General features: G+C 43.3%; 1 protein-coding gene across 2 annotated transcripts in view; it reads left to right on the forward strand.

Annotated features, from left to right (window-relative positions):
- Positions 1-27,381, forward strand: part of si (sucrase-isomaltase) — a 205,593-nt gene that overhangs the window by 139,282 nt on the left and 38,930 nt on the right. For both annotated transcript variants that reach the window (XR_015078687.1, XM_085990397.1), the window contains exons 27-37: positions 1,543-1,691; positions 10,993-11,161; positions 14,007-14,103; positions 16,308-16,420; positions 17,484-17,609; positions 22,453-22,584; positions 23,457-23,567; positions 23,757-23,819; positions 24,164-24,298; positions 24,398-24,482; positions 27,236-27,374. Coding sequence is in view for 1 of the 2 variants with exons in the window: in XM_085990397.1 (XP_085846523.1) it covers positions 1,543-1,691; positions 10,993-11,161; positions 14,007-14,103; positions 16,308-16,420; positions 17,484-17,609; positions 22,453-22,584; positions 23,457-23,567; positions 23,757-23,819; positions 24,164-24,298; positions 24,398-24,482; positions 27,236-27,374 (1,319 nt within the window). In the remaining variant the exon portion in view is untranslated. The remainder of the gene's footprint in view (positions 1-1,542; positions 1,692-10,992; positions 11,162-14,006; positions 14,104-16,307; positions 16,421-17,483; positions 17,610-22,452; positions 22,585-23,456; positions 23,568-23,756; positions 23,820-24,163; positions 24,299-24,397; positions 24,483-27,235; positions 27,375-27,381) is intronic.

Raw genomic sequence — 27,381 nt, forward strand, 5'->3', positions numbered from 1 at the left:
CTGAAGCAGTAAGTCAGAGACTTGGTGCTCTGCAATGAATGGCTTACCTCTTAGGGGGAGAAATTCATTATAGCCTCATTTGGGGCGCTAACATTTAAAAGTTTGAAAATATTAGCGCCAGGCGCTAATGTCTATCAACTTTTTAAAAATTTGGTTTTGTGCTCCAGAAGGAAGTGGGGTGCTAAATCAAGCGCTCCACTTCCTTCCTGGAGTGCAACAGGCAGCAGGCAGGGTGGTAGGTTTGCAGCACTGCACAATGGGCCATGCAGCACTGCCATGTTGGAAGGCTCCTTCCCTCCCTTAAAGGGAAGGGCCATCACTGCAGGCTCTGCAAAGGCAAAACTTACCTGGTCCCCGACAGCAGCCGCGATCCAGCCCAGTCAGCGCGATGCACTGCAGCAGAGTGCTGGGCTGATCGATCGCTGGAGAAAACCAGAAACAGCATTTCAGATTTTTTGTTACTTACTTCGGCCGCCTCGCCTTTATTAATCGCCCCCGAAGTGCCCGGCCTCCTGATGAACGCCTCCTGCAGGTCCGGGGGACTACCAGGACGATGTGCACAGCAATGACGTCACGATCTCCGGGCGAAGGAGATCGGGGCGCAACACCATACCGCTGCCGCAAACCTCCCACCGAATATCGTGGGAGTCGATCTTCTTGCCACACCCGGTCGGTAAGTGATTACCGCCCCGCTATTGTCCCCCCAGAGGCGATAACAGGAGGCGCAAAGGTACCCAATTTCTCACCCTTTTCCCTTGAGGCATCTCCACCATCAACAAGGCTCAACTCAGGAATGTGGTAGAATATTCATCACTCACGTGGACTGGTGCAGCCACTGCACTCAAGAAACATGGCACTATCCAGGACAGAACAGTTCACTTGACCAGAGTTCCTGCCACCGGACTCAATTTCTACCTCCTCCATCACTGGTGCACTGCGGCTGCAGTATGTACGATCTACAGGATGCACTATAGCAATTTATTAAGATTACTTTAACAGCACCTCCGCTTCCTGTGACTTCTACTACTGAGAAGGACAAGAGTAGCAATGTCATGAGAACACCATCACTGCTTAGTTCCTCGTCAAGTCATACACCATTCTGACTTGGACAGATATCGCTGACCTTTATTATCACTGGATCAATATTCTGGAAGTCCATTTTTAGCACCATCGTCATGAGGACTGCAGCAGTTCAAGGAGTAGATCCACCACCACTTTCACAGGGCAAATAAATGTGGCCTTGCCTGTGTCACCTGCAGCCTGTGAACAACTTTTTAAAAAGCCAATCTGCGCACAGCAAGATCCCACAAACAGTAAAATGAAATAAATGGCCAATTAATCTTTTTTTGTTTTGGTATTGTTGGCAGAGGGAAGAATGATGGCCAGGACACTGGGGATAAATCCTCGCTCTCCTCCAAATAGTGCCATAGGGTCTTTTACATCCTGAACAGGTGGCTCACGTCACAATTAATGTAGCCAAGCTGATATTTGTTAAATGCTAGTATTTAATAATATCAATGACAAAACTCCATTGTTCTCCAGATTTATGATCCACTGATAAAAAGATTTGAAGTTCCGATCCAACTAAACGTTCCCAAGCCGACACCAGGTTCTACAAGGCTTTACGAGGTTGTATTTACCGATAATCCATTTGGAATCCAGGTCAGAAGAAAGCGTACTGGTGAAATCATGTAAGTCATGGATTTTCTGATATTATTTTGTTCCTATTCTTACAGTCAGTACAAATAATAACTTTCAGATTCTCCTACACAAACAGTGATAAATGGTGATGAGGCACAAGTAATCAATGCAGCACTTGAACACAGTGAAGTCTGATTATGGCAGATGATCTTTCCAGCAAAATAAGTCATGCCAAATAAAGCAATGAACTAAATCCACAACAGCTAACTCTAGCTTTACAGAGCTGTTAGATTTTTTTTTGAATTTGAGCTACCAGGTAAAATATTATTGCATTATGTTTACAAAAAAATTATTTGAATGTTTTCAATGATATTTCTAACATAAACGTGTGTTAGAAAATGAAGGTACTTATCAAGAGCAACCATCGGAAGTTTTCAGTTCAGCCAAAAATCTATTTTTTTTTCAAAATGTCATAAATGCATAATTTATTATTGTCTTCCTTGAGAAATTGGGCTGGATTTTCATTCAGCAGTCGGGAAGGAGGCGAGTCTACAACTTTCGCGTTTTAGTCCCGCCTACATCGACGTCCGGCCAATCCACGCGATTTTCCCTTGTTTGACCTTGTTGAGCCTGCCCAGCGGGCTCAGCAGGCCAATTAAGGGCCACCCGGCAACAGGTGACGTCACAGACTGAAATTTCATCTGTCAAGAGGTCTTGACAGATGAAATATCAGTGTTTCACAGCTGTTTGAAGCTGTCGAACACTGACAGTCTGACTTCTAACCTGAGTCCTCTACACAGACTCAGTTAGAACTCACACCGGCACTGAAAGCTGAAGGCTGTCACTTTTGACAGCTCGTGGCCATTCAGCTTTTAGTGCTGGCTGAGTGATGGACTCCCGACGCCTAGAGGAAGAAAGGTTGTTAAGGTAAGTACAGGTAATTTAAACTTCTTTACACACTTTAAACACACCAAACACACTTACCTTTGCACTCATGCACCCATCACTCACCTGAACACCGACATCGCGACCCCTCCAAGTCCTTCAACCCGACAGCCCGCCTGCTCTAACCTGGCGTGGTTTGGAGCCGTCGGGAATCCCACACGACACCCCTCAAAATAGGGATTAGGCTAAAAACTGCCTGTTAACTACCTGTTAACAGGCAGTTAATTGGCACTAATCCCTTCCCGCCTCGGGTTGGCGGGTCCCAGTGCGGAGAGGGTACCCGCCTCTTTTGAAACTTACGTGGAGGCGGGTTTTGGGTGGGATGGCGTCAGGACCCCCGGAATCGGGATTTTTGCCCCCCGCATGCCTAAAAGCCCGCCTCACGGCACACTGAAAATCTAGGCCCTTGTCTTTGTGAGATCTGTTGACTGCTTTTAGAATAATTGTGATATTAGTGAAATAAGGTCCTCAGTTAAACACTGGGAAGGTTGAAGCCATTAGGCTAGAAATTGGGCACCTTAGCACCTCCCGTTATCATCCCCGGGGGCGATAACGGGGCACTAAGCATTTACCGACCGGGCGCAGTGAGAAGATCGACTCTCGCTATATTCGGTGGGAAGTTTGCAGCGGCGGTATGACGTTGCGCCCAATCTCATTCACCCAGAGATTGCGATGTCATCACCGTGCGCATTGCCCCAGTAGTGCCCTGGACCCGAACTTTGGTTCCGCCCCCTGCAGCATTGCCAGGTGAAAATACTGGCAGCTGCAGGAGGCTTTCATCGGGAGGCCGGGCGCTTCAGGGGCGATACTTAAAAGCGAGGTGGCCGAGGTAAGTGGAAAAAATTCTCAAACGCTCTTTCTGGTTTTTTTTTCATTTTTCTTCGCCAGCGATCGATCAGCCTGGCACTCTGCTGCAGTGCATCGGGCTGATCGACCTGAATCGCGGCTGCCGTCGCGGTCCAGGTAAGTTTTTTCTTTGCAGAGCCTGCAGCGATGGCCCTTCCCTTTAATGGAGGGAAGGAGCCTTCCAACGAGGCAGCGCTGCACAGCCCATTGTGCAGTGCTGCTCACCTACCGCCCCGCCTGCTGTCTGTTGTGCTCCAGGAAGGAAGTGGAGCGCTTGATTTAGCACCCCACTTCCTTCCTGGAGTGCAAAATCAAATTTTTTAAAAGTTGAAAAACATTAGCACCTTTTTAAAATGTTAGCACCCCAAACGGGCGATAATCAATTTCTTCCCCATTGTCTTTAGCCCCCACCTCAAATTATGTACCCTCACTACCAATTCTCTCTCCCTCCCTGGCCACTGTCTCAGGTTGAACCAGGCTGTTTGCAACCTCGGCATCCTATTTGCCATCAAGCTGAGCTTCCAACCCATATCCTCTGCGTCACAAACACCACCTACATTCACCTCTGCAATATTGCCCATCTCCATCTCTGCCTCAGCCCATCTGCTGTTGAAACCTCATCCATACATTTGTCACTTCCAGACTCAATGGGTTGGATTTTATTTACCGAGACGAATTGGGACGGGACTGCTGCCTTCTGGGTTCTAGTCCCGCCCCCAGCGATGTCTGACGCACAGACGCTATTTTCCCCTGATTGGCCCTGCAGGCTTGCTGGCCGATTAAGGGAAAGCCGGTGTCAGATGATGTCAGTTGATAACGCTTCATCTGCCAGTTTTCTTAAAGGGACATGAACCATCTATTTTTGACAAATGATTTAACAGTGTTCGACAGCATCAAGGTGCTGTCAAACACTGACAATAAATGTACAAAGGTGAGCCCTTGCACCGAGGCTCTCCAATGACTCACTCCTTAGGATAAAACAGATGGCAGCTGCAGGCGAGGGTACAGAAGCGATCTGTCACTTCTCCCAATGAGGTGAGGCCACACAAACACTTCAAAGCTTGTCACCTACAGAAAAATCTATATACATTAAAAATTACTTTCCCAACATTTCCTTACCTCTGATACTCACCAGTGTCCCATTGCATCCGTCACACCACTTCTGCAGCTGTCATCTATACACAAACATTACAACAGACCCACAGCACACCTCACTTACCCTGGTGGGGTTCCCCGATGTCGAGAAGCCTGCAGCAGAAGTCGCAAAATGGGAAAAAGCCTCTTAACTGCCTGTTAACTACCTAGGAGTCGGGTCTCTGCGCAAATTGGGGACCCGACTCCCGGGAAGATTGGTTGGAGGTGGGTTGGGAGCGGGTTTAGGACCCGCTTCCATTTTTTCTGATTTTCCCAGCAGTCCCGCCTCCAAACCCGCCTCCTCAGGGCTGGTAAATTCCAGCCCAACTATTCTAATACTCCCCTGGCCCACCTCCCATCCTCCAGCCTCCATAAACTTCAGCTCATCCTGACTGTATCCTAACTCGCACCAAGTCTCACTCATCCATCACCCTGTGTTCAATGACCTACATTGGCTCCCAATCCCCCAACACTTCAAATTCAAAATTCTTGTCATTGTGTTTAAGTACCCTCATGGCTTCCCTATCTCTATAGCCTTCTCTAGCCCTACAACCCTCCAAGAACTCTATTGACTGGATTTTATCAATGGGGATGCATTGGGGGTGGGACTGCTGGTTGTCAGGTTTTAGTCCCGCCCCCAACGACGTCCGTCCAACTTACACTATTTTCCCTTGATTGACCTTGTTAAACCTGCCCTGCAGGCTTAGCAGGCCAATTAAGGGAAAGCTGGTGACAGAGGATGTCATTTTTGACAGATGAAATGTCAGCGTTTGACAGCTTTGAGAAGCAGTCAAACACTGACAATCTCTGTTCTTTGGTGAGTCCTTGTACTGAAGACTCACTAAACCTCTTTTTTTAGCAGAACAAGTTCAGGAGGCTCTGACAGAGTTTGCAACCACGGTGACTGCGAGTGTGCAGAGAATGGAGGAGTCCATCTCAAATATGAGCAATGCCTTGGCGCACGCAAGAGCAGCTGTAGGTTCCTCCATGGAAAGGATGGTAACCTCCATGGAGGACATAAATCGGCAGACTCAGGAGAGGTAACACTTCTAACTAGATGGTCAGCTATGGAGGATAGATGGGCATCTATCGAGGAGAGAAACCAGAGGTTCATGGACGTCCTTGTTATGAGGAATATCAGCACAGAAATGGGTCCTCATGACCCTGATGTGCAGCAAAGTACTCTCCAGCTAATTGCTAGCAGAGAATTGTGGGTGGCCCATGAGAGGGATGATGGTGGGAGGGGACATGGAAGTGGGGGTTCCTCTCCAAGCGCTCCAACTTCCCCCCGCCATTTACCAACCCCTCGGTCAGAGCCCCATATGCCTCCCCGAACAGTGATGGCCGAGCCTGCCCCTGCACAGCTACAGGAGGAGCAGACTTTGGTGGGGCCCTCAAAGGCGCCAAAACCCAGAGGACGACCGCCAAAGACGTCTAAGCTGGTGCAGCAAGGAACTGAGCAGCCTGCCTCTACATCTGGTGAAGCCACAGGGGTAACACCTCGTAGATGCAGCGTAAAAGAAAGCTCCCACATAAATAGTCATTAGGGTAGTCACTTGGGTGATTTCCTATAAATCAATGCTAAGCTTCAGTCCTTTTATTTTGTTATAATAAAGTAATGTTTTGTGAATGATTGATGTTGTTCACATATGTGTGGTCACAAATTGAGGTGGTACAGACGAGGGTAAGGGCGCCTTTATTGTCCAGCAATGGTGGTGACAGTTCAAGGATTGAACAGTTCATTGTAGAGATGCTCTATGGTGTGGCAGTGTGGTAATGCCAACCTTTGTACGTATGTGGCAGCCACATGTCTGTGCTGCATAAAGTTACGCGAATCTGGCATTGATTAGGCCATTCCCAGGCATCACGGGCAGCAATGTGCTCGTGTGTGCTGGTCGCACTGGGTCAGCCGCCTCCTCCAGGTCTTCCTCTTGCTGACCCTCATTCTGCTCCTCCAAAGAGGCTGTGCGCTCTGCTCCTGTTTCCTCATGCAACGCTGATCTTCGCTGCAGTGCGATGTTGTGGAGGGCGCAGCAGACAACAACGATTCTGGAGACCCTGGCTGGTGGGTACTGAAGGGCTCCACCAGATCTGTCCAGGCATCTGAAGCGCATTTTGAGCAACCCTATTGTTTGCTCTATGAGAGTTCTGGTGGAAATGTGGCATTGATTATAGCACTCCTCAGACTCGTTTGAGGGCCTCCTTGATGGTATCATTAGCCATGTCTTCAGGGGATAGCCCTTGTCTCCAAGGAGCCAGCCGGAAAGTTTATTTGGCGGTGCGAACAGCTGAGGAACAGTGGACTGGCGCTGGATGTAAGAGTCATGGCAGCTGCCAGGGAATCTCACGCACACATGCATGATGCTCTTCCAGTGGTTGCAGACCAGCTGCACGTTAAGGGAGTGGAAGCCTTTGTGGTTTACGAATGCTGCTGGGTCCTGATGGCCAGATGTGCGCAGTTGATGACACCCTGCACCCGTGGGAAGCCAGCCAGATTGACAAAGCTGAGCACCCGCTCAGTAACACTGGCTTCAACAGTGGAAAAATGGATGTAATTTGCGGACTTGTCAAAGAGGGCATCGGTGACCTGTGTGATGCATCTGTGGGAGGCCGACTGGGAGATGCCGCTAATGTCTGCTGCTGGTCCCTGGAAGGAGCCTGATGCAAAGAAGTTGAGGGCGGTGGTGACTTTGACAGCCACTGGTAAGGGGTGTCCACCCACTCCTCTGGGCTCCAGGTCTTGGTGCAGCATTGAGCAAATGTCGCGAAAGTTTCGGCCTCCTTCGGCACTGCTGCTCAGTCATGTTGAGGGAGTTCACCCTCAGCCTGTAAACCCTGTGTTGGGGGTATCTCCTGTGGCACGGTGCAGCCCTGTGCTGAAGGCCTCTGCTCTGTGCAGCATCAGGTGGTTGAGGAGAAGGTTGGCGCTTTTGTTGTTAGCACTGCTGGTGATCCTGGTTCTGCAGCTGCTGCGGATTATCATCTTCTGATTCTGAGGACCAGGGTGAGAGTATAAATAGTTCCCATTCTGCTCTTATATATGGCAGTTGAGGATGAGATAGTAGAAGCAATTAGTCACTGGGGAGAGAGGCTATTCCAAGGAGGTGACAGTGCATATAGAGTTTACAACATACACTTACAACTTCAATACAGATCAAATGTGTCTTCCCAATCCTGAAATCAGCAACTTCTGACATTGTTTTTACGGGATGGTTTACGGGATGGTTTCCTGGACCAATATGTCGAGGAACCAACGAGAGATCAGGCCATCTTAGAATGAGTATTATGTAATGAGAAAGAATTAATTAGCAATCTTGTTGTACGAGGCCCCTTGGGTCGGAGCGATCATAATATGATAGAATTCTTCATTAAGATGGTGAATGAAGTAGTTGACTCAGAGACTAGGGTCCTGAATTTAAATAAAGGAAACTATGATGGTCTGAGGTGTGAGTTGGGTAGGATTGATTGTGGAATGTCACTCAAAGGGTTGACGGTGGATAGGCAATGGCAAGCATTCAAAGACTGCATGGATGAACTACAGAAATTGTTCATCCCAGTTTGGCATAAAAATAAAACAAAAAAGGTGACTCAACCGTGGCTAAAAAGGGAAATTAGGGATAGCACAAGATCCAAGAAGAGGACATATAAATTGGCCAGAAAAAGCAGTAAACCTGAGGATTGGGAGCAGTTTAGGATTCAACAAAGGAGGACAAAGGGATTAATTAAGAAGGGGAAATTAGAATATGAGAGTAAGCTTGCAGGTGACATAAAAACTGACTGTAAAAACTTTTATAGATATGTGAAGAGAAAAAGATTGGTGAAGTCAAATGTAGGTCCCTTGCAGTCAGAATCAGGGGAATTTATAATGGGTAACAAAGAAATGGCAGACCAATTAAATACATACTTTGGTTCTGTCTTCACAAAGGAGGACACAAATAACCTCCCAGAGATGTCGGGGAACATAGGGTCTGATGAAAGGGAGGAACTGAAAGAAATCAGTATTTGTAAGGAAATGGTGTTAAGGAAATTGATGGGACTGAATGCCGATAAATCCCCAGGGCCTGATAATCTATATCCTAGGGTACTTAAGGAAGTGGCCCTAGAAATAGTAGATGCATTGCTGATCATCTTCCAACATTCGATGGAATCTGGAACAGTACCCATGGATTGGAGGGTAGCTAATGTTACCCCACTATTCAAAAAAGGTGGTGGGGAGAAAACAGGGAATTACAGACCGGTAAGCCTGACATCGGTAGTGGGGAAAATGCTAGAGTCCATTATAAAGGATGTAATAGCTGAGCACTTGGAAAACAGTGACAGGATCAGACAAAGTCAACATGGATTTACAAAAGGTAAATCGTGCTTGACTAATCTGGAATTTTTTGAGGATGTAACTGGTAAAATAGTTAAGGGAGAACCAGTGGATGTGGTATATTTGGACTTTCAGAAGGCTTTCGATAAGGTCCCGCATAAGAGGTTAGCGTGTAAAGTTAAGGCACATGGGATTGGGGGCAAGGCATTGACTTGGAGAGAAAGCTGGTTGACAGACAGAAAGCAAAGAGTTGCAAAAAATGGGTCTTTTTCCGAGTGGCAGGCAATGACTAGTGGGGTACCGCAGGGATCGGTCGTTGGACCCCAGCTATTCACAATATATATTAATGATCTAGACAAGGTAACTAGATGTAATATCTCCAAATTTGCAGATGACCCAAAGCTGGGTGGGTGTGTGTGCTGTGAGGAGGATGCCGAGAAACTCCAGGATGATTTGGACAGGTTGGGTGATTGGGCAGATGCATGGCAGATGCAATATAACATGGATAAATGTGAGGTTATCCACTTTGGTGGCAAACACAGGAAGGCAGATTATTATCTGAATGGCAATAGATTGGGCGAAGGGGAAGTGCAACGAGACCTGGGTGTCCTTGTGCACCAGTCGCTGAAGGTAAGCATGCAGGTGCAGCAGGCGGTTAAGAAGGCAAATGGTATGTTGGCCTTCGTAGTGAGAGGCTTTGAGTACAGGAACAAGGATGTCTTGCTGCAGTTGTACAGGGCCTTGGTGAGACCACATCTTGAGTATTGTGTGCAGTTTTGGTCGCCTTATCTGAGGAAGGATGTTCTTACCATGGAAGGAGTTCAGCGAAGATTCACCAGGCTGATACCCGGGATGGCAGGTATGACGTATGAGGAGAGATTGGGTCGATTGGGCTTGTACTCGCTGGAGTTTAGAAGAATGAGAGGGGATCTCATTGAAACTTATAAAATTCTGACAGGACTGGACAGACTAGATGCAGGAAGGATGTTCCCGATGGTCGGGGAGTCCAGAACCAGGGGTCACATTCTAAGGATAAAGGGTATGCCATTTAGGACAGAAATGAGGAGGAATTTCTTCACCCAGAGAGTGGTGAACCTGTGGAATTCTTTACCACAGAAGGCAGTAGAGGCCAATTCATTAAATATATTCAAGAAGGAGTTGGATATATTTCTTAAGGCTAAAGGGATCAAGGGGTATGGGGAGAAAGCAGGAACCGGGTACTGAATTTGGATGATCAGCCATGATCACATTGAATGGCGGAGCAGGCTCGAGGGGCCAAATGGCCTACTCCTGCTCCTATCTTCTATGTTTCTATGTATGTTTCTATGTTTGCAAACTGAACAGATGTGAAAGGTTAGATTTTATACTGCAGTTGCAGCTGGAAACTCTTCAGCTCGATTGACCTCCCGACATACTTACCTGGCGTGATCTCTGAACGACGTGAACCCCATTGAATATGTGGTAAAATTAAAAAAGGCTGCCAAAATAGTCTTTAACAAGCACTTAACAAGAAGTTAACTATCCTAAATGCCTCCCCCGCCGCTTGGTGTCTGGTCTGTTCTGAAATCGCAGACCCGACGCTTTGGAAACTTCCATGGAGGCGGGTTCGCAACATTGCGATTTTGACAGCGGACCCGCCTCTGAACCCACCCTCAAAATTGCGGCCAAGTTATCTCACCCACTGTTAGCAGAAGTCAGAAGATTGTGACAGTGCCATCTTTATTTTCTGATAAGCGCTGCCAGAGGTGAGGTATCTTGCTACTGACATGGGCTGAGAAAAGTGATCTTCTAATGGAATATATTTGAAATAACGAGCTCTCCTTCTTTGCATTAGATATACCACAACATGCTCCTACTATTTTAACTAATTGCATGATTTTGTCATATTGAATTGCTCTGGATTATGCACACTGATAACTTTTCTTTCCCTACCTACAAATTAATATTGTCTTTTTGTGTGAACTTTTAAGTATTTGCACCTAATAATAGTAGTCTATGTCAGATTAGAATCCCGTCTAATTTTGTTCAAGTTATAACAAATATATTTTCAGATTGTTATTGGTTAAATTAAAGCCAAAATACTAAGAATTTAGTGTTTCTTTATTTTCCAACAGTTGGAATTCCCAAGTGCCTGGCTTCACATTTACTGATCAATTCATACAAATTTCAACCCTACTCCCTTCAAAATATATTTATGGTTTTGGAGAAACTGAACATCCCAGTTTCAAACATGATCTGAAGTGGAATACTTGGGGAATGTTTGCCAAAGATCAGCCACCTGGTGTAAGTTTAGAAAGTTAATTCCTCAGTTGTGGCTTATTGTGTTTTATTACTAACATCAAGTGAAATATTGAATTACCCTAGCTACATTTCAAACACGGGATTCAATGTTGTAAGTCAAAGTGATTACAATTGCTAGAAGTTTTACAGTGAAGAACAACAGAACCCATTCACACATAAATCACAGAGCCTTGATTTATTGTAACTCTTTATCTCTCCTATCCAGGACTGTTGTCTGCAAAATTGTGAAGCAACTGACTGATATGAATGTTCCTCTGCTTGATGGTAGAATGCAGGCGCATACAGAAATAGCAGCCTCCATTCTGACCCAAAAGTTGTTTGTGCCAGAGCAATGATCTCAACTTTGATCTCTGTATTCTGGAATAGAATATAGAGCACTGTTGATTTAAAGTAAACTGCTATTTATTGACAATAATTGCATTCACACAAATACATTTTGATCACAGGAACCTAGAAATTATTGTTAGCAGATGAATGCTTTGGATGACATTCCACCGTCTGCTATTTTAACCCAAGCAATTTTAACAAAATCCCTTCCAGGCCATATAGGTAAAAGTCCAAAAATGTTCGACTTGTCTATTTTAAATAGATTAACATCTCCCTTAAAATAGTGGACAAAGAAATGTCATACCAATGTGTTAATTGTTCATCTGCTTATGTTGACAACAGTAAGCTTGAAACTTATATAAAGTGCACAGTAGAAAACTATTTTAAAAAGTGGTCTGTACATTCAAGATTTTATTCTTCTGTGAATAAAACCTACCTGTGGTTTCATCAAAAGGAAGGCATTAGTAGCAGCAAAGAATACAGCTGAAGGTAACCTTGCTGGCTCAGCTCCCCTCTTCATCAGTCGTGTGGCATACGTAGTGGCAAACAGGAAGCAGAATTATGGGGCATTTTAGCTTGCTTTTTATGTCTAGTTTTCAATATATTGTTTAGTAATTTACCTTCATTAGTAATTTTCTCCAATATTTTTTGTGTTGTACTTGGGCAGTGCAGAAGTTTTTCTATCTCACATAATCAAAAATAAATATGGGGTTGCTAATATAAAGTGAAGCTTTAGCACATTACACTGCATTCCTAAGAAAGAGCACTTCCAGTGTCTGTGACCATGGTGACTGCTTTGACAATGTTTTAAAGTGGTGTGGAGTGGAGAGGAAACAAAAATCAATGTTATCAATCCTGGAAGAATTGAATGCAATGAGCAATTTGGAGGCAAAAGAATGCAGAAATATAACAGCAATGAGAATGAATAAAAATTACATGGATAGGATTGATTTTAGATTGTTTGTAGACAATTCTAGTGACAGCAGTGGCTTTCAGTTGATGTATATACTGCAGCAAAAATATTTCATCTAATCTCAGATCAGAAATGCATTGACATTAAGAAACATCAACTTAACTCCCATCCCCACATACTCGTGGAAGCACAATAAATGATTCTGGGTTTGGTGTTATTGGAAACGTCCCTCTGAGATTGTGGAGTTATTTTCTTGTTTTAAATGGCAGCCATCTAAATTCTTCTCAGGTCACAGGAAGACAGTGAGGGATGAGCTATTACGATCCGTGTGTGCACTGAGCATGTGATTCATCTGTAGTGCTCAGATGGCATCATACTCTAATAGAATCTCATGCTCATTGCATTTTGGTTCTCCCTACTGGACAATTATAATACCCTGTCTTCACTAGAAAAAAAAACCTTCATTGAATTGAATTTACTGCCAGTGAACAAAGGGCAAATGGCTTATTAAAATAAATATAATGTGATGAGTAGATCTGTGTGTGAGAATAAGATTATCATTGCTATCAGTGGTAAAATAGTTACTATATAAAGGATACCTATGTACATGCTGAAAGAAGCTTCATTGGCGATTCTTTGATCGATGTTGTTGATTGCCCCTGATGAGAGGAAGCACCCAATTTACACTGGATAGAATTTTACATTGAGAATTCCAAATCTTTGAGCTGGAAATCTGAAATAAAGCATAAAGTGCTAGAAATGCACAGCAGCTCATTCAGTATCTAAAAAAGAACATAGGTTAATGTTTGGATGAACTATTCATCAGAACGATCTGAAGGGTTCTGATGAAAGGCCATTTTTGGGTGCACGGCGGTGCAAGGTACATTCCCTGCGGCTGAATGGTGAGGCCCGAGGAAACCAAGAACAGATCGCTGCTAGTGTCACAGCGGCCCTTGGGTAAGCCGGGAGTCAGAAGTTAAGAGGCCGGAGGGAGGATCGGAGGCCATGGGATTGGGAGGTAGGAGGCTGGGCTGTCAGATTGGAGGCCAAGGGAAGGGGGAGTTAGGAGGCCCAGGGAGGATTGAAGGCTGGGGGTTGGGGTTTCAGAGGCTGGGTCAGGAGGAGTAGCACCGATTGGGTGGGGGATTGACAATTTGTATTCTTGTTCTATAAATGTGCGCTCCTACTCCTCCCAGCTCTACGGTCAGGTAAGTAAATTTGAAAAACTTGTCTTTTTGGTAGCAGGCGGTACCAAGGTTTGGTTTTACTGCATGCAGCTGACGCAGGTGGCCTCAGGTATACCAACCTTACTTGCATATGCACAGGGCGTTAATTCAGTTTCAGGCATGGGCCCTGTACGCCTAGTTTCTTCCCCTCACCAATATGGCAGGTGGCACACTTCCGGATGGAAATGTGTGTTTGCTTCCTGCCTGACATATTGAGAGCTTAATAGGGCCATTAGCGCCCTAAAAACAGCCTCTGAACGGACAAATTTATAGGCCAAGTTTGTGGTAGAGTTTTTATATTCTAACCCGTGCCCGTGTAAAGAGTTTATTTTCTAATCTTCTCTTTAATATATATTCACAGTATAAAATGAACTGCTATGGGAGCCATCCCTTTTATATGGGCCTTGAAGAGAATTTCAATGCCCATGGTGTACTACTATTTAACAGTAATGCAATGGGTAAGTTAAAGTGTCATTTAATGTACTGTTTTTTGAAAGAAACATGTTAATCATTTTGAGGTCCTTTTTTGGCATTAAAGTGTCATCTGTGGCTTAGCTGGTATCACCCTCGTCTCTGAGTCAGAAGATTGTGGGTTCATTCAAGTCCTACTCCAGAGACTTGAGCACAAAAATCTTGGCTGATACTGCAGTGCAGTACCGAGGGAGTGCTGCACTGCCGGAGGTGCTGTCTTTCGGATGAGATGTCAAACTGAGGCCCCATCTGCTCTCTCAAGTAAAAATCCTGTGCCACTATTTCGAAGAAAAGCAGGGGAGTTATCCCCAGTGCCCTGGCCAATATTTATCCCTCAATCAACATCACTAAAACAGATTACCTGGTCATTGTCACATTGCTGTTTGTGGGAGCTTGCTGTGCAGAAATTGGCTGCCGCCTTTCCTACATTACAACAGTGACTACAGGAAACTTTTTTTTATCTGGCACTGATGGGACCGACGTGGTGCCGGTTCATCAAAAATTCCGGATAACCGAAAGCTATAGTAAAAGATAGGGAGAGCTGAGAGCTCCGTATAAAGCAACAAACCCTGTTGCTTAGCAACAGGTTCAGAACAATGGCCACAAGTTCCAAGCATCTCTGTAGCTTAGCAACAGCTGCAGCCACACCCTTGCACAGCAACAGATCGAGGAAGGCAAGTGCAATATGAAATAAAACTTACCTGAACCTACTCCTGAATTTTGCCGGTTAACCGAGATTTCTGGTTATTTAGGTGCCGGTAAATCGAAAGTTTCCTGTACACTTCAAAAAAAGTACTTAATTGGCTGTAAAGTGCTTTGGGACATTCTTAGGTCATGAAAGGTGGTACATAAATGCAAGTCTTTCTTTTTAAAATCCAAAGTATAACAAAGTTCTAGTCAAATTTTATTCTAAGAATATCAATGACATTTTAAGGTTACATGCACATTTTAAATACCAATCTTTAATATTCAGCAAGTGTATTTTAAATGCACTTTTGTAGCTTTTCTATGATACAAGCATATTTTGAAAGATACTAAGGAGTCCCAGTACACAAGGATTAATCACATTTTATTAAATTAAGTTTTGTGCCTTAAATAAATAACAATAAAGATAAGCAATGTATTAGTAAAAGATTGATGACAGATCAATTTATCTTGCCATCATTAAAAAGAAAGAAAGACTTACATTTTTATATAGCGCCTTTCACGACCACCAGACGTCCCAAAGCGCTTTACAGCCAATTAAGTACTTTTTGAAGTGTAGCCACTGTTGTAATGTAGGAAAAAATATTGTTCAATCATGTTGTGGTCTCAAGGCCTATTTGGACCTTGGTAGCCTTAATGTACAAGAATCTGATTTTTATAGGTATCAAAGTAAACAATACAAACATCAAAGATAATTACTACAAACTGATATGAAATCCAAAGAATCCTTTAGAGAGGTTACAACTGATGATAATCAGAAGGTAAATGATCCAAAAACTTAAAAATCTGCATTTATCTTAAATTGCACTGAATCCCAATGAAAGGCAAAATAAAGCTATGGGTTACTGGTTTACTCACAGTCTGTGGAATACACTTTTTAATGCATTCACCTGTTTTAACTAAGTTGTTAACCTAAAACAGGTTAATGACATTAAAACAGTGAATTCAAGAATTTGACACAAATGTATTCACCAGTGCATTTGGCGAACACATTTGAATCAGACAGCAAACAGAACTTCAACCCCCAAGTATGAATACAGATCTCTGGAATTCTTTCACCAATATTTACTGTCTCTGAAACCAAAGAGTTCACTGAATACAAACCAACAGTCTGTAGTTTACTACTCTCCTAATCTTTTAGATGGTCACAGTAGTAATATATGGACATTATCGAACATGTGCAACAAGTCATATTATAATTAAGCCATTAGTAATGTAACCTGGTATGATCGCTATGTTGAAGTACATCATCTTTACTTTTGTAAGCATGCTCAACTACACAGAATAAAAGTAAAATTGTTACAAATATTACAATAATGAGTCAGTAACCTATGCTAAGGAAATGCTTCATACATGCATTCAAGGTGAAAACTTACTTAATGACAATAATTAGTAATCCAGGACACTAACCTTAATAATCAATGTTAGTTTTATGCTATCTGTGATATTTCTAACCTGATTGAGCAAATATATCATTCTCCTCCAGAGGTAACACTTCAACCGACCCCTGCTCTGACATATCGCACTATTGGAGGAATCCTAGACTTTTATATGGTTCTTGGTCCAACCCCAGAAACTGTTGTTGAACAATACACAACAGTAAGTAGCCACACCTTTATGGACTGGTTTGAATTAACTTCAGGATTGCTACTAAACAAAGTTCTAGAATGTATTGCTTTAAAAATGTACCCAGATAATACAAATACAGCAAGGGTACCCAGGGAGAGATCTCAATTGAACCCTATCTGATAATGATTGAGGATTAATTTGCAAGGCAAGCCATACAGTTTTCACCTGCAATAAATTTTAAAAAGAGCAAATTAATGCACCTCCTCTTGGCTACTCAAATGGGACTCCAAGACCTCAGCAGAATGCTGGAGAAGTAGTGACAGTGAGAGCACAATCTTTCACATTTTCTGGTTGGGCACAAAATTCCAGCCCGGTGGACAAATATGCCACATAGAATCTAAAAGATCACCAAGCACAATCCAGCCAATCCAAACTCCCTGCATTCTGAACTTTCCCATTGTGGCACCAGACTGGATGTGTATAAACTACTGGATGGACTTCCTCCTAATTGCAGCCTAACAATGTTAAAATAATATATACAGGAATTTGATGCAATTGTATTAATCAACAGATCCAAAATGGTATGTGGATGTATTTCAACTTCCTACACCATGAGTGAATGCCCGTTATCTCATTTCCTTAGTTATTGAAGTGATGATCGGTAGAATAGTGAGGTATTATGGAAAATGGCCCAGTTCAAAACAATTGTATGAGGCTGAACCAGGAGAAATTTTTCCATATCTAGTTTCAGCCTACTGCCAATGGCTGACTGACGCATCATCAAACCCCCATATAGCCCAGGCACTGTACAAAAGAAACAGGCACCAACCCACCTCTGCATAAAAACTCTCAAATCTATACAAATACTGTCAGAAGATCCTACAGGGATTAATATTACTGCAACAGGCAGTTACAGTGGTAATTAGCAGTATCACTCATTAGTACTTCTTTGGCTGATTCATGCACTATGTATGAAACTAACAAAGTACAAATGTATGTCTGTGTGTTGTAACAGAGAACAATTTGTGATAAAAGGCATCTTGCCAGCTTTGAACACAAACCAAATAATTGGCTTTTCTTGTATTCTTTCTAGCTTATTGGCCGTCCATTCCTGCCACCCTATTGGTCACTGGGATTCCAGTTATGTCGATATGGATATAAAAATGACAGGGAAATAGCTGATCTGTACAGGGATATGAAGAAGGCGGGAATACCATATGTATGTTTGTTATACACTTGTGTGCAAGTATTGTATTAATCTATCCAATAATCTGTTGAGAATTTGATCTGTTTTAAATAAGGATGAAAGAGTAACTGATATAAAAAGCACTTTAAAGATACCATTATATATCTATTTACACCAATGGAAATTGGTTTCAGATGTGCATTAATGCAAAAGTGGCAGAATACATATTCAACCCATGACTGCATAGGTGTGACATTTTCTCAAATGGGTAATCTCACATGTGGGCTTCCTAGTAATAATACATCAGCCCAGTGCACAGCCATTGGATCTCTGAGGAACTCTATAAACCTACTTTTGACTCTTTTTAATGTTAGGAGTCAAGTACCGCCTTACCCACTGCTCTCATTTGATTAAAAATTAGCCTGCTTTGGAGCAAGACTCCGTACATAGTTCAACCATCTTCAGCCAGAAGTGCCGAGTGGATGATCTATATTGGCCTCCTCCTGAGGTTCCCACCATCACAGAAGCCAGTCTTCAGCCAATTCGATTCACTCCACGTGATATCAAGAAATGGCTGAGCGCACTGGATACAGCAAAGGCTATGGGGCCCTGACAACATCCCGGCTGTCGTGCTGAAGACCTGTGCTCTAGCACTAGCCAAGCTGTTCCAGTACAGCTACAACACTGGCATCTACCCGACAATGTGAAAAACTGCCCAGGTATGTCCTGTCCACAAAAAGCAGGACAAATCGAATCCGTCCAATTACCGCCCCATCAGTCTACTCTCAATCATCAGCAAAGTAATGAAAGGTGTCGTGCTATCAAGCGGCACTTACTCACCAATAACCTGCTCACCGATGTTCAGTTTGTGTTCCATCAGGACCACTCGGCTCCCGACCTCATTATAGCCTTGGTCCAAACATAGCCAAAAGAGCTGAATTCCAGAGGTGAGGTGAGAGTGACTGCCCTTGACATCAAGGCAGCATTTGACCGAGTGTGACATCAAGGAGCCCTAGTAAAATTGCAGTCATTGGGAATCAGGGGTTAAACTCTCCACTATCTGGAGTCATACCTAGCACAAAGGAAGATGGTTGTGGTTGTTGGAGGTCAATCATCTCAGCCCCAGGACATCGCTGCAGGAGTTCCTCAGGGCAGTGTCCTAGGCCCAACCATCTTCAGCTGCTTCATCAATGACCTTCCCTCCATCATAAGGTCAGAAATGGAGATGTTTGCTGATGATTGCACAGTGTTCAGTTCCATTCACAACTCCTCAGACAATGAAGCAGTCCATGCCCGAATGCAGCAAGACCTGGATGACATTCAGGCTTGGGCTGATAAGTGGCAAGTAACATTCATGCCACAGTAAAAGGACAAGGACAGACCAGGAATAAAAGTTCTCAATTGGGGAGATGCTAATTTTACTAAGCTGAGAGGTTATTTAGCCACAGTGGACTGGAGACAGAAACTTGAAGGTAAATCAGTGTCAGAGCAGTGGGAGCCATTCAAGGAGGAGATGGTGAGGGTTCAGAGCAAGTATGTTCCCTTAAAGAAAAAGGGTGGGACTAACAAATCTAGAGCTCCCTGGATGTCAAGGGGCATACAGAGTAGGATAAAGATAAAAAGGGAAGCTTATGACAGATACCGAGGACTTATACTGCAGAAAGCCTAGAGGAGTATAGAAAGTGCAAGGGTGAAATTAAAAAGGAAATTAGGAAAGCAAAGGGGGCATGAAAAAATATTGACAAGTAAAATCAAGGAAAACCCAAAGATGTTTTATGAATACATTAAGAGCAAGAGGATAACTAAAGTAAGAGTAGGGCCTATTAGGGACCATAAAGGTAACCTGCGTGTGGAGGCAGAAGACATGGGTATGGTTCTTAATGAATATTTTGCATCCGTTTTCATAAAAGAGAGGGACGATGCAGACATTGCGATCAGGAAGGAGGAGTGTGAAATATTAGATGAAATAAACATCGTGAAAGAGGAAGTATTAAGGGGCTTAGCATCTTTGAAAGTGGATAAATCCCCAGGCCCGGATGAAATGTATCCCAGACTTAAGAGAAGTAAGAGAGGAAATAGTAGAGGCTCTGACCATCATTTTCCAATCCACTTTGGCTACAGGTGTGGTGCCAGAGGACTAGAGGACTGCTAACGTGATTGTTTAAAAAGGGAGAAAGGGATAGACCGAGTAATTACAGGCCAGTCAGCCTAACCTCGGTGGTGGGAAAATTATTGGAAAAAATTCTGAGGGACAGAATAAATCTTCATTTAGAAAGACACAGATTAATCAGGGACAGTCAGCATGGATTTGCTAAGGGAAGGTCATGTCTGACTAACTTGATTGAATTTTTTGAGGAGGTGACAAGAAGGGTCAATGAGGGTAGTGCGTTTGATGTAATCTATATGGATTTTAGCAAGGCTTTTGATAAGGTCCCGCAGGGCAGACTGGTCACGAAAGTAAAATCCCATGGGATCCAAGGCAAAGTGTGTAGTGTATGTACTTTGCAGAAGGAACTATATTCTGCAGCCCCTGTATACTGCAGTACCAGTAGTGACCACCCCTGTATATAAGCCTGTGTAGTAACTTTTGCATAGTAGTTCCAGTTTGTCTCCACTCAGTAAAGACCTGTTATAACCAACTCCTGCAGTCCGTGTCTCAATTACACACGGACATAATAAAGTGGCAAGTTGGATCCAAACTTGGCTCAGAGACAGGAAACAAAGCATAATGGTCGAAGGGTGTTTTAATGACTGGAAGGCAGTTTCCAGGAGGTTCCGCAGGGCTCAGCACTGGGTCCTTTGCTTTTTGTGGTATATATCAATGATTTGGACTTGAACGTTATAAGTATGATTAAGAAGTTTGCACATGATACAAAAATTGGCTGTGTGGTTAATAATGAAGAAGAAAGCTGCAGACTGCAGGAAGTTATCAATGGACTGGTCAGGTGGGCAGAACAGTGGCAAATGGAATTCAATCTGGAAAAGTGTGAGATAATGCATTTGGGGAGGGCTAATAAGGCAAGGGAATACATTATAAATGATGGGACACTGGGAAGTGCAGAAGATCAGAAGGAAGAAGGACCTTGGAGTGCATGTCCACAGATCCCTGAAGGTAGCAGGACAGGTAGATAAGATGGTTAAGAAGGCATACGGGATACTTGCCTTGCCGAGGCATAGAATATAAGAGCAGCGAGGTTCTGCTTGAACTGTACAAAACATTAGTTAGGCCGCAACTAGAATACTGTGTGCAGTTCTGGCCGCCACATTACAGGAAGGATGTGATTGCACTAGAGGGGGTGCAGAGGAGATTTACGAGGATGTTGCTGGGGCTGGGGAATTTTAGCTATGAGGAAAGATTGGATAGGCTGGGGTTGTTTGCTTAGGAACAGAGGAGGCTGCGGGGAGACCCAATTGAGGTGTATAAAATTATGAGGGGCCTAGATAGAGTGGATAGGAAGGGCTTATTTCCCTTAGCAGAAGGGTCCATAACCAGGGGGAATAGATTTAAGGAAATGAGCTTCTGACCACATATCCACAGCATAACAAAGACCGCCTACTTCCATCTCCGTAGCATCGCCTGTCTCGGCCCTTGCCTCAGCTCATCCGCTGCTGAAACCCTCATCCATGCCTTTGTTACCTCTAGACTTGACTATTCCAATGCACTCCTGGCTGGCCTCCCACATTTCACCCTACGTAAACTTGAGGTCATCCAAAACTCGGCTGCCCTTGTCCTAAATCGCACCAAGTCCCATTCGTCCGTCTCCCCTGTGCTCTCTGACCTACATTGGCTCCCAGTTAAACAGCGTCTCAATTTCAAAATTCTCATCCTTGTTTTCAAATCCCTCCACGGCTTCGCCACTTCCTATCTCTGTCATCTCCTTCAGCCCAACAACTCTCCGAGATTTCTGCACTCCTCTAATTCTGTCCTCTTGAGCATCCCTGATTATAATCGCTCAACCTTTGGAAGCCATGCCTTCTGTTGCCTAGGCCCTAAGCTCTGAAATTCCCTGCCTAAACCTCTCTGCCACACTACCTCTCGTTCCTCCTTTAAACCTACCTCATTGACCAAGCTTTTGGTCACCTGCCCTAATTTATCCTTATGTGGCTCGGTGTCAGATTTTTTGTCTTTTAATACTCTGTGAAGCGCCTTAGGACGTTTACTAAGTTAAAGGCGCTATATAAATACAAGTTGTTGTTGTTGTTGAGTGCAGCTCCAACAACACTCAAGAAGCTCGAAACCATCCAGCAGAAAGCAGCCGCTTGATTGGCACCCCATCCACCACCATAAACATTCACTCCCTGCACCATCGGCACACCGTGGCTGCAGTGTGTACCATTTACAAGATGCACTGCAGCAACTCGTCAAAGCTTCTTCAACAGCACCTCCCAAACCCGCGACCTCTACCACCAAGACGGACAAGGGCAGCAGGTGCATGGGAACACCATCACCTCCAAGTTCCCCTGCAAGTTACACACCATCCTGACCTGGAAATATATCACCGCTCCTTCATCGTCGCTGGGTCAAAATCCTGGAACTCTCTCCCTAACAGCACTGTGGGAGTACCTTCACCACATGGACTGCAGCGGTTCAAGAAGGCGACTCATCACCACCTTCTCGAGGGCAATTAGGAATGGCCAATAAATGCTGGCCTTGCCAGCGACGCCCACATCCCAGGAACGAATTAAATTTGTCACTGAGCTCAATGTGACATGCAGTGAGGTGCAGCTGACAGTGTAATTCAGGTCTGCCAACTAGGTATCACACTATATAGATATCAGTCTGAGACTGGTATCTGAGATTGGTAACAGCAGCCTAAGTCATTCTGAATCCAACTGCTCAAGTTTTCTATGTATTAAAATATAATTTTGTTTGAAGGATGTGCAATATGCTGACATCGATTACATGGAGCGGCAGTTGGATTTTACTCTTGATGTTGATGACTTCCAGAATTTGTCCGATTTGTTTAATGAAATGAGAAGTGAAGGGATGCGAATTATTGTCATTTTGGTAAGCTACTTGTATATCCTTTTTTTTAAAACTGGACTTGAATTAGACATTAATGGCCCAGAAATTCCGTTCGCAGGCCTCCTGTGGTCGGAGGGCTGCGATCTTGAAAAATCAGCGCCTGGACCGGAGGGCTCCCAGGAGGCGCAGAGTTCTGTTGCTGGGCCTCTTCAAACTGCCGGTGCGCAGGGCCCACGTATCCCAGAGGCGCAGGTGGTTCACAGCGTCCCTGGGATCACGTGGGCCACGGGGAGCCAATCAGAGAAGGGAATCTCCCTTCATACATTTGACAGGAAGACCTGTCAAATATAGCAATGGAAATCACCCCCAAAACATTATAAAACTTTAAATAATTTTTTTTTTAAAAGCACATATTTAAAATGACTTTAAGTTACATAAATTAAGTATTTTAAACAAAAATTTTACTTTTTGAAAAAAATAATTAAAGTTTTTAACGGGGCTAAAATAAACTTACCTTTCTTTAAAGTATTTTTAAATGATAAATCAGTGGAATTTTTTTAAAAACTATTTTCAACTCTTATCCTGGTAAAAGCAGGTCTTACACCTGCTTTTACTGGCGCAAGAATTGTAAGTGTTTTCTGCGGGCGGAGGGTCTCCAAAAAACTGAACTCTCCCCCCGCAGAGGCCCTGCTCCAGCACAGCTGGAGGATCTGTCAAGAGCTTTCTTGACAGATCGGAAATGTCGGTTTCCAGCGCATGCGCAGTGCACGCCTAAAACCGGTATTTCCGTTGGCCCTACGGGTGAGTACACAGCGCGTACACACCCGTAGGGAACGGAATTTCTGCTCCTAAATAATTTAATTTGGAACTGTGAATATTGTATACTTTTATATTACGTTTTTGAAACTATTCAGGATCCAGCAATTTCAGGAAATGAATCCAGTTCTTACAAAGCCTTTACAAGTGGACTTGATAATGATGTCTTCATTAAATGGAATGGCAGTTCTGATATTATGTGGGGGAAGGTAATCAACACTATGTTTTAATACTTTTTAAGAGATAATTAAACTTTAGCAGTGTTATGAAGTGTTTTCAGTTACATTTGTAATGAAGACAATTTTATTGCTTCACAAATGGAATTATTTGTTTATCATAACGGCTGCATAATATATAAAGCAATAGTAACCTTTGAACTTTTTTAATACATATTACAGGTATGGCCAGATTTTCCAAATGTCACAGTTGATCAGTCAAAAGACTGGGATTATCAAGTGAAGGTAAGCCAGATTTATAAAAACATTGCATATCTGATTTAATTCTATTTCTTGAATAAAATCACACCTTCAACTAAAATATATTAATTTAATATTTATCAGAAGCCAAATGTTTTGTCACGAGTCTATACACTGACAAAGAAAACCTAAAAGGTTAAGTTGACATCATTTTTAACTTCAGCATGAACATATTCTAAAGATGCAGCCATGAAAGCAGAGGGGCTTGATTCGCATGCAAGAGAAAATTAGAAAGAAAACCCCAAGAAGATCTAGAATTTAATTTTAAATAACATATATAATACATTTTGCCTGCTTATTCTTAAAATTGTGGTTTCATGTTGTTGCAGAACTATCGAGCTTATACTGCTTTCCCAGACTTCTTCCGCAGCGCAACTGTAGAATGGTGGCATATGGCAATAAAAGAATATTATACCAATCCAGTTAACCCAAGTAAAAGCTTGAAGTTTGATGGACTTTGGATTGTGAGTTTTCATTGTACATTTCCTGTTTCATTAAACAGCAATTCCTATTTTCAATTAAAGGCAAAGGGTATTTTTTTTCTCTCCTTTTTTTCTTTTTAGGACATGAATGAACCTGCAAGCTTTGTTCATGGATCTGTTAATGGCTGTCTTCATACCAAGCTGAACCATCCACCCTATATGCCAGGTTAGGACGTTTCCAATTAATGGATTCTTCAAATGTGTCTATCAAAGAGAATGCAAAAGAGTCACTTGAGTTTGGAGATCAATAGTCTGTAGGCTGCCTTGTCATTTAAACTGAAAGCAGCTCGTCTGCAGATAGTGTAACTCTCCGAGTACTGAATCTTCCTCTTAAATTTCAAAATTGGTGAATAGTTTGTTGTAAAATATATCAATGTAGTGAACCATAGGTTATTACTTAATCCACAGTAGTCTCAGAATAAACTGCAATGTTTTATTAATGTTATTTTGAAGGAACTGTACAATTTCAGCCTTACTCAGTGGGACCGATCATCAGTTGGCCAAATCAACATTAACGGAGTGGTAATAGCCTCAAAATGGGGTCAGTACCCGTTAATAGTAACGCTCCGGCAGCTGCCATTTTTTAAGCGGCCTTCCCTTGGTAGCTGGGGTGCCTTCATGTTTGAGGCAGTCGACCTCAAGTGGTAGGTCTCTTTATTATGCAAATAGGAAATCCTGGTGTTAAAGCATAAAATTTGCTCTAGTGCTCCTTTTTGTTGGCTGACTTTTGAACCTGTGCCAGTAACAAACTTGCTAACAACCTGTGGCCTCTCCTCACCTCTCAGCCTGCCTGTGTTCTTTGCTCTGACTAATTTGCAGATAAAATTTAATAGAAGTTATTATTTCCCTGCCCCCCTGAGGGGTAGTGATGGGCCAACAATCACAGACATGGAGCAAAAGTTGAAGAGCGCTTCTGTACAAATCTTACTCAACCCAGAGGTTTTGAGCTTGCCAAACTGGGTGAATTGCATTCATATCCTGCAGGCAGTGTTGCTGTTTCCTTTCGAAAAGATTTTAGTGATATCTAAAAGGAGAGATGATAACATATTGCGTTAAATTTTACATTTTTGCCCTCTAGTACAGAACTTAATGAATATGAGTGCATGCTGGGCATTTGGGTGCAGAGGTCAGAATATCTGATTTACAGGCACCACAATTTTTCATCCATTAAATTAAAAATTACAGCTATTAAGTCTAGGTTATCAGAAATTTACTGTACATTACTGTATATTACTAGAGTCTATAATTAAAGAACACCTTGAACATTTTCAGCTAATCAGAGAGCTCCAGCATGGATTTGTAAAGGGCAAGTCATGCCTGACGAACCTGATTTAATTTTTTTGAAGAGATTGCTGAAGTAGTGGACAGGGGAATGTCTATGGATGTTATTTGTAAGGACTTCCAGAAGGCATTTGATAAAGTCCCTCGTAAGAGACTGTTAGCTAAAGTTAAAACTCATGGAATTAAAGGCAAATTATTGACCTGGTTAGGAAATTGGTTGAGGCAGAGAGTAGGAATAATGGGCTGATACTCTAATTGGCAGGATGTGACTAGTGGTGACCTGCAGGGATCTGTATTTGGGCCTCAACTATTCACCATATTTATTAACGACGTAGATGATGGGATAGAAAGCCATATATCCATGTTTGCCAATGACACAAAGATAGACGGCATTGTAAGCAGTTTAGATGGAAGCATAAAATTATAAAGAGCTATAAATAGATTAAGTGAATGGGCAAAACGGTGGCAAATGGATTTCAATGTAGGCAAATGTGAGGTCATCCACTTTGGGCCTAAAAGGATAGAACAGAGTACTTTATAAATGGTGAAAAGCTAGAAACAATGGAGGTCATGGACAGGTACAGAAAATAATCAAAAAGGCTAATGGAATGCTGGTCTTTCACAGAATCACAGAATCACAGAAACCCCACAGTGCAGATAGAGGCCATTTCGGCCCATCGAGCCTGCACCGACACATATCCCACCCGATCCCCGTAACCTCTACACCAACACATATCCCACCCTATCCCTGTAACCCCACGTATTTAATCCCCCTAACACCAAGGGTCAATTTATCATAGCCAATCAACCTAACCCGCACATCTTTGGACTGTGGGAGGAAACCGGAGCACCCGGAGAAAACCCACGCAAACACGGGGAGAATGTGCAAACTCCACACAGACAGTCGCCCGAGGCCGGATTCGAACCCGGGTCTCTGGCGCTGTGAGGCTAGAGGACTAGAATAGAAGTTATGCTACAGCTATACAAAGCCCTGTTTAGACCACACCTGGAGGACTGTGAGCAGTTCTGGGCACCACACCTTAGGAAAGATATATTGGCCTTGGAGGGAGCGCAACGTAGATTTACCAGAATGATACCGGGGCTCCAAGGGTTCAATTATGAGGAGAGATTACACAAACTAGGGTTGTGTTCCGTGGAATTTAGAAGGTTAAGGGGTGATTTGATCGAAGTGTTCAAGAGATTAAGGGGAACTCATAGGGTAGATAGAGAGAAACTATTCCCACTGGTTGGGGAGTCTAGGACTAGGGACCTAGTCTAAAAATTAGAGCCAGGCCTTTCAGGAATGAAGTTAGGAAACACTTCTACACACAAAGGGTGGTAGAAGTTTGGGACTCTCTTGCGCAAATGGCAATTAATGCTTGGACAATTGTTAATTTTAAGTCTGAGATTGATAGCTTTTTGTTAACCAAAGGTATTAATGGATATGGGGCAAAGGCGGGTATATGGAGCTAGGTCACAGATCAGCCATGATCTCACTGAATGGCGGAACAGGCTCAAGGGTCTACTCCTGTTCCTGTATTCCTAATTCCAGACATGGAAGGCTTTGGTTCATTAATTTATGCATTTCATTCTGTTACTGCATTTTCATTAAGTATGTGACACAATCTAATTTCAAAGCTCTTGAATCGAAGCATATGGGACTACAACACAAAACCCTATGTATGGAGAGTGAACACTTTCTAGCAGATGGAACTTCAGTAAGACACTATGATGTGCATAATCTTTATGGATGGTCACAAACAAAACCAACACTGGAGTAAGTT

Source organism: Somniosus microcephalus, chromosome 6, assembly GCF_052327205.1.
Source record: "Somniosus microcephalus isolate GS21.2 chromosome 6, FLI_Smic_1.0, whole genome shotgun sequence".
Classification (NCBI taxonomy): Eukaryota; Metazoa; Chordata; class Chondrichthyes; order Squaliformes; family Somniosidae; genus Somniosus; species Somniosus microcephalus.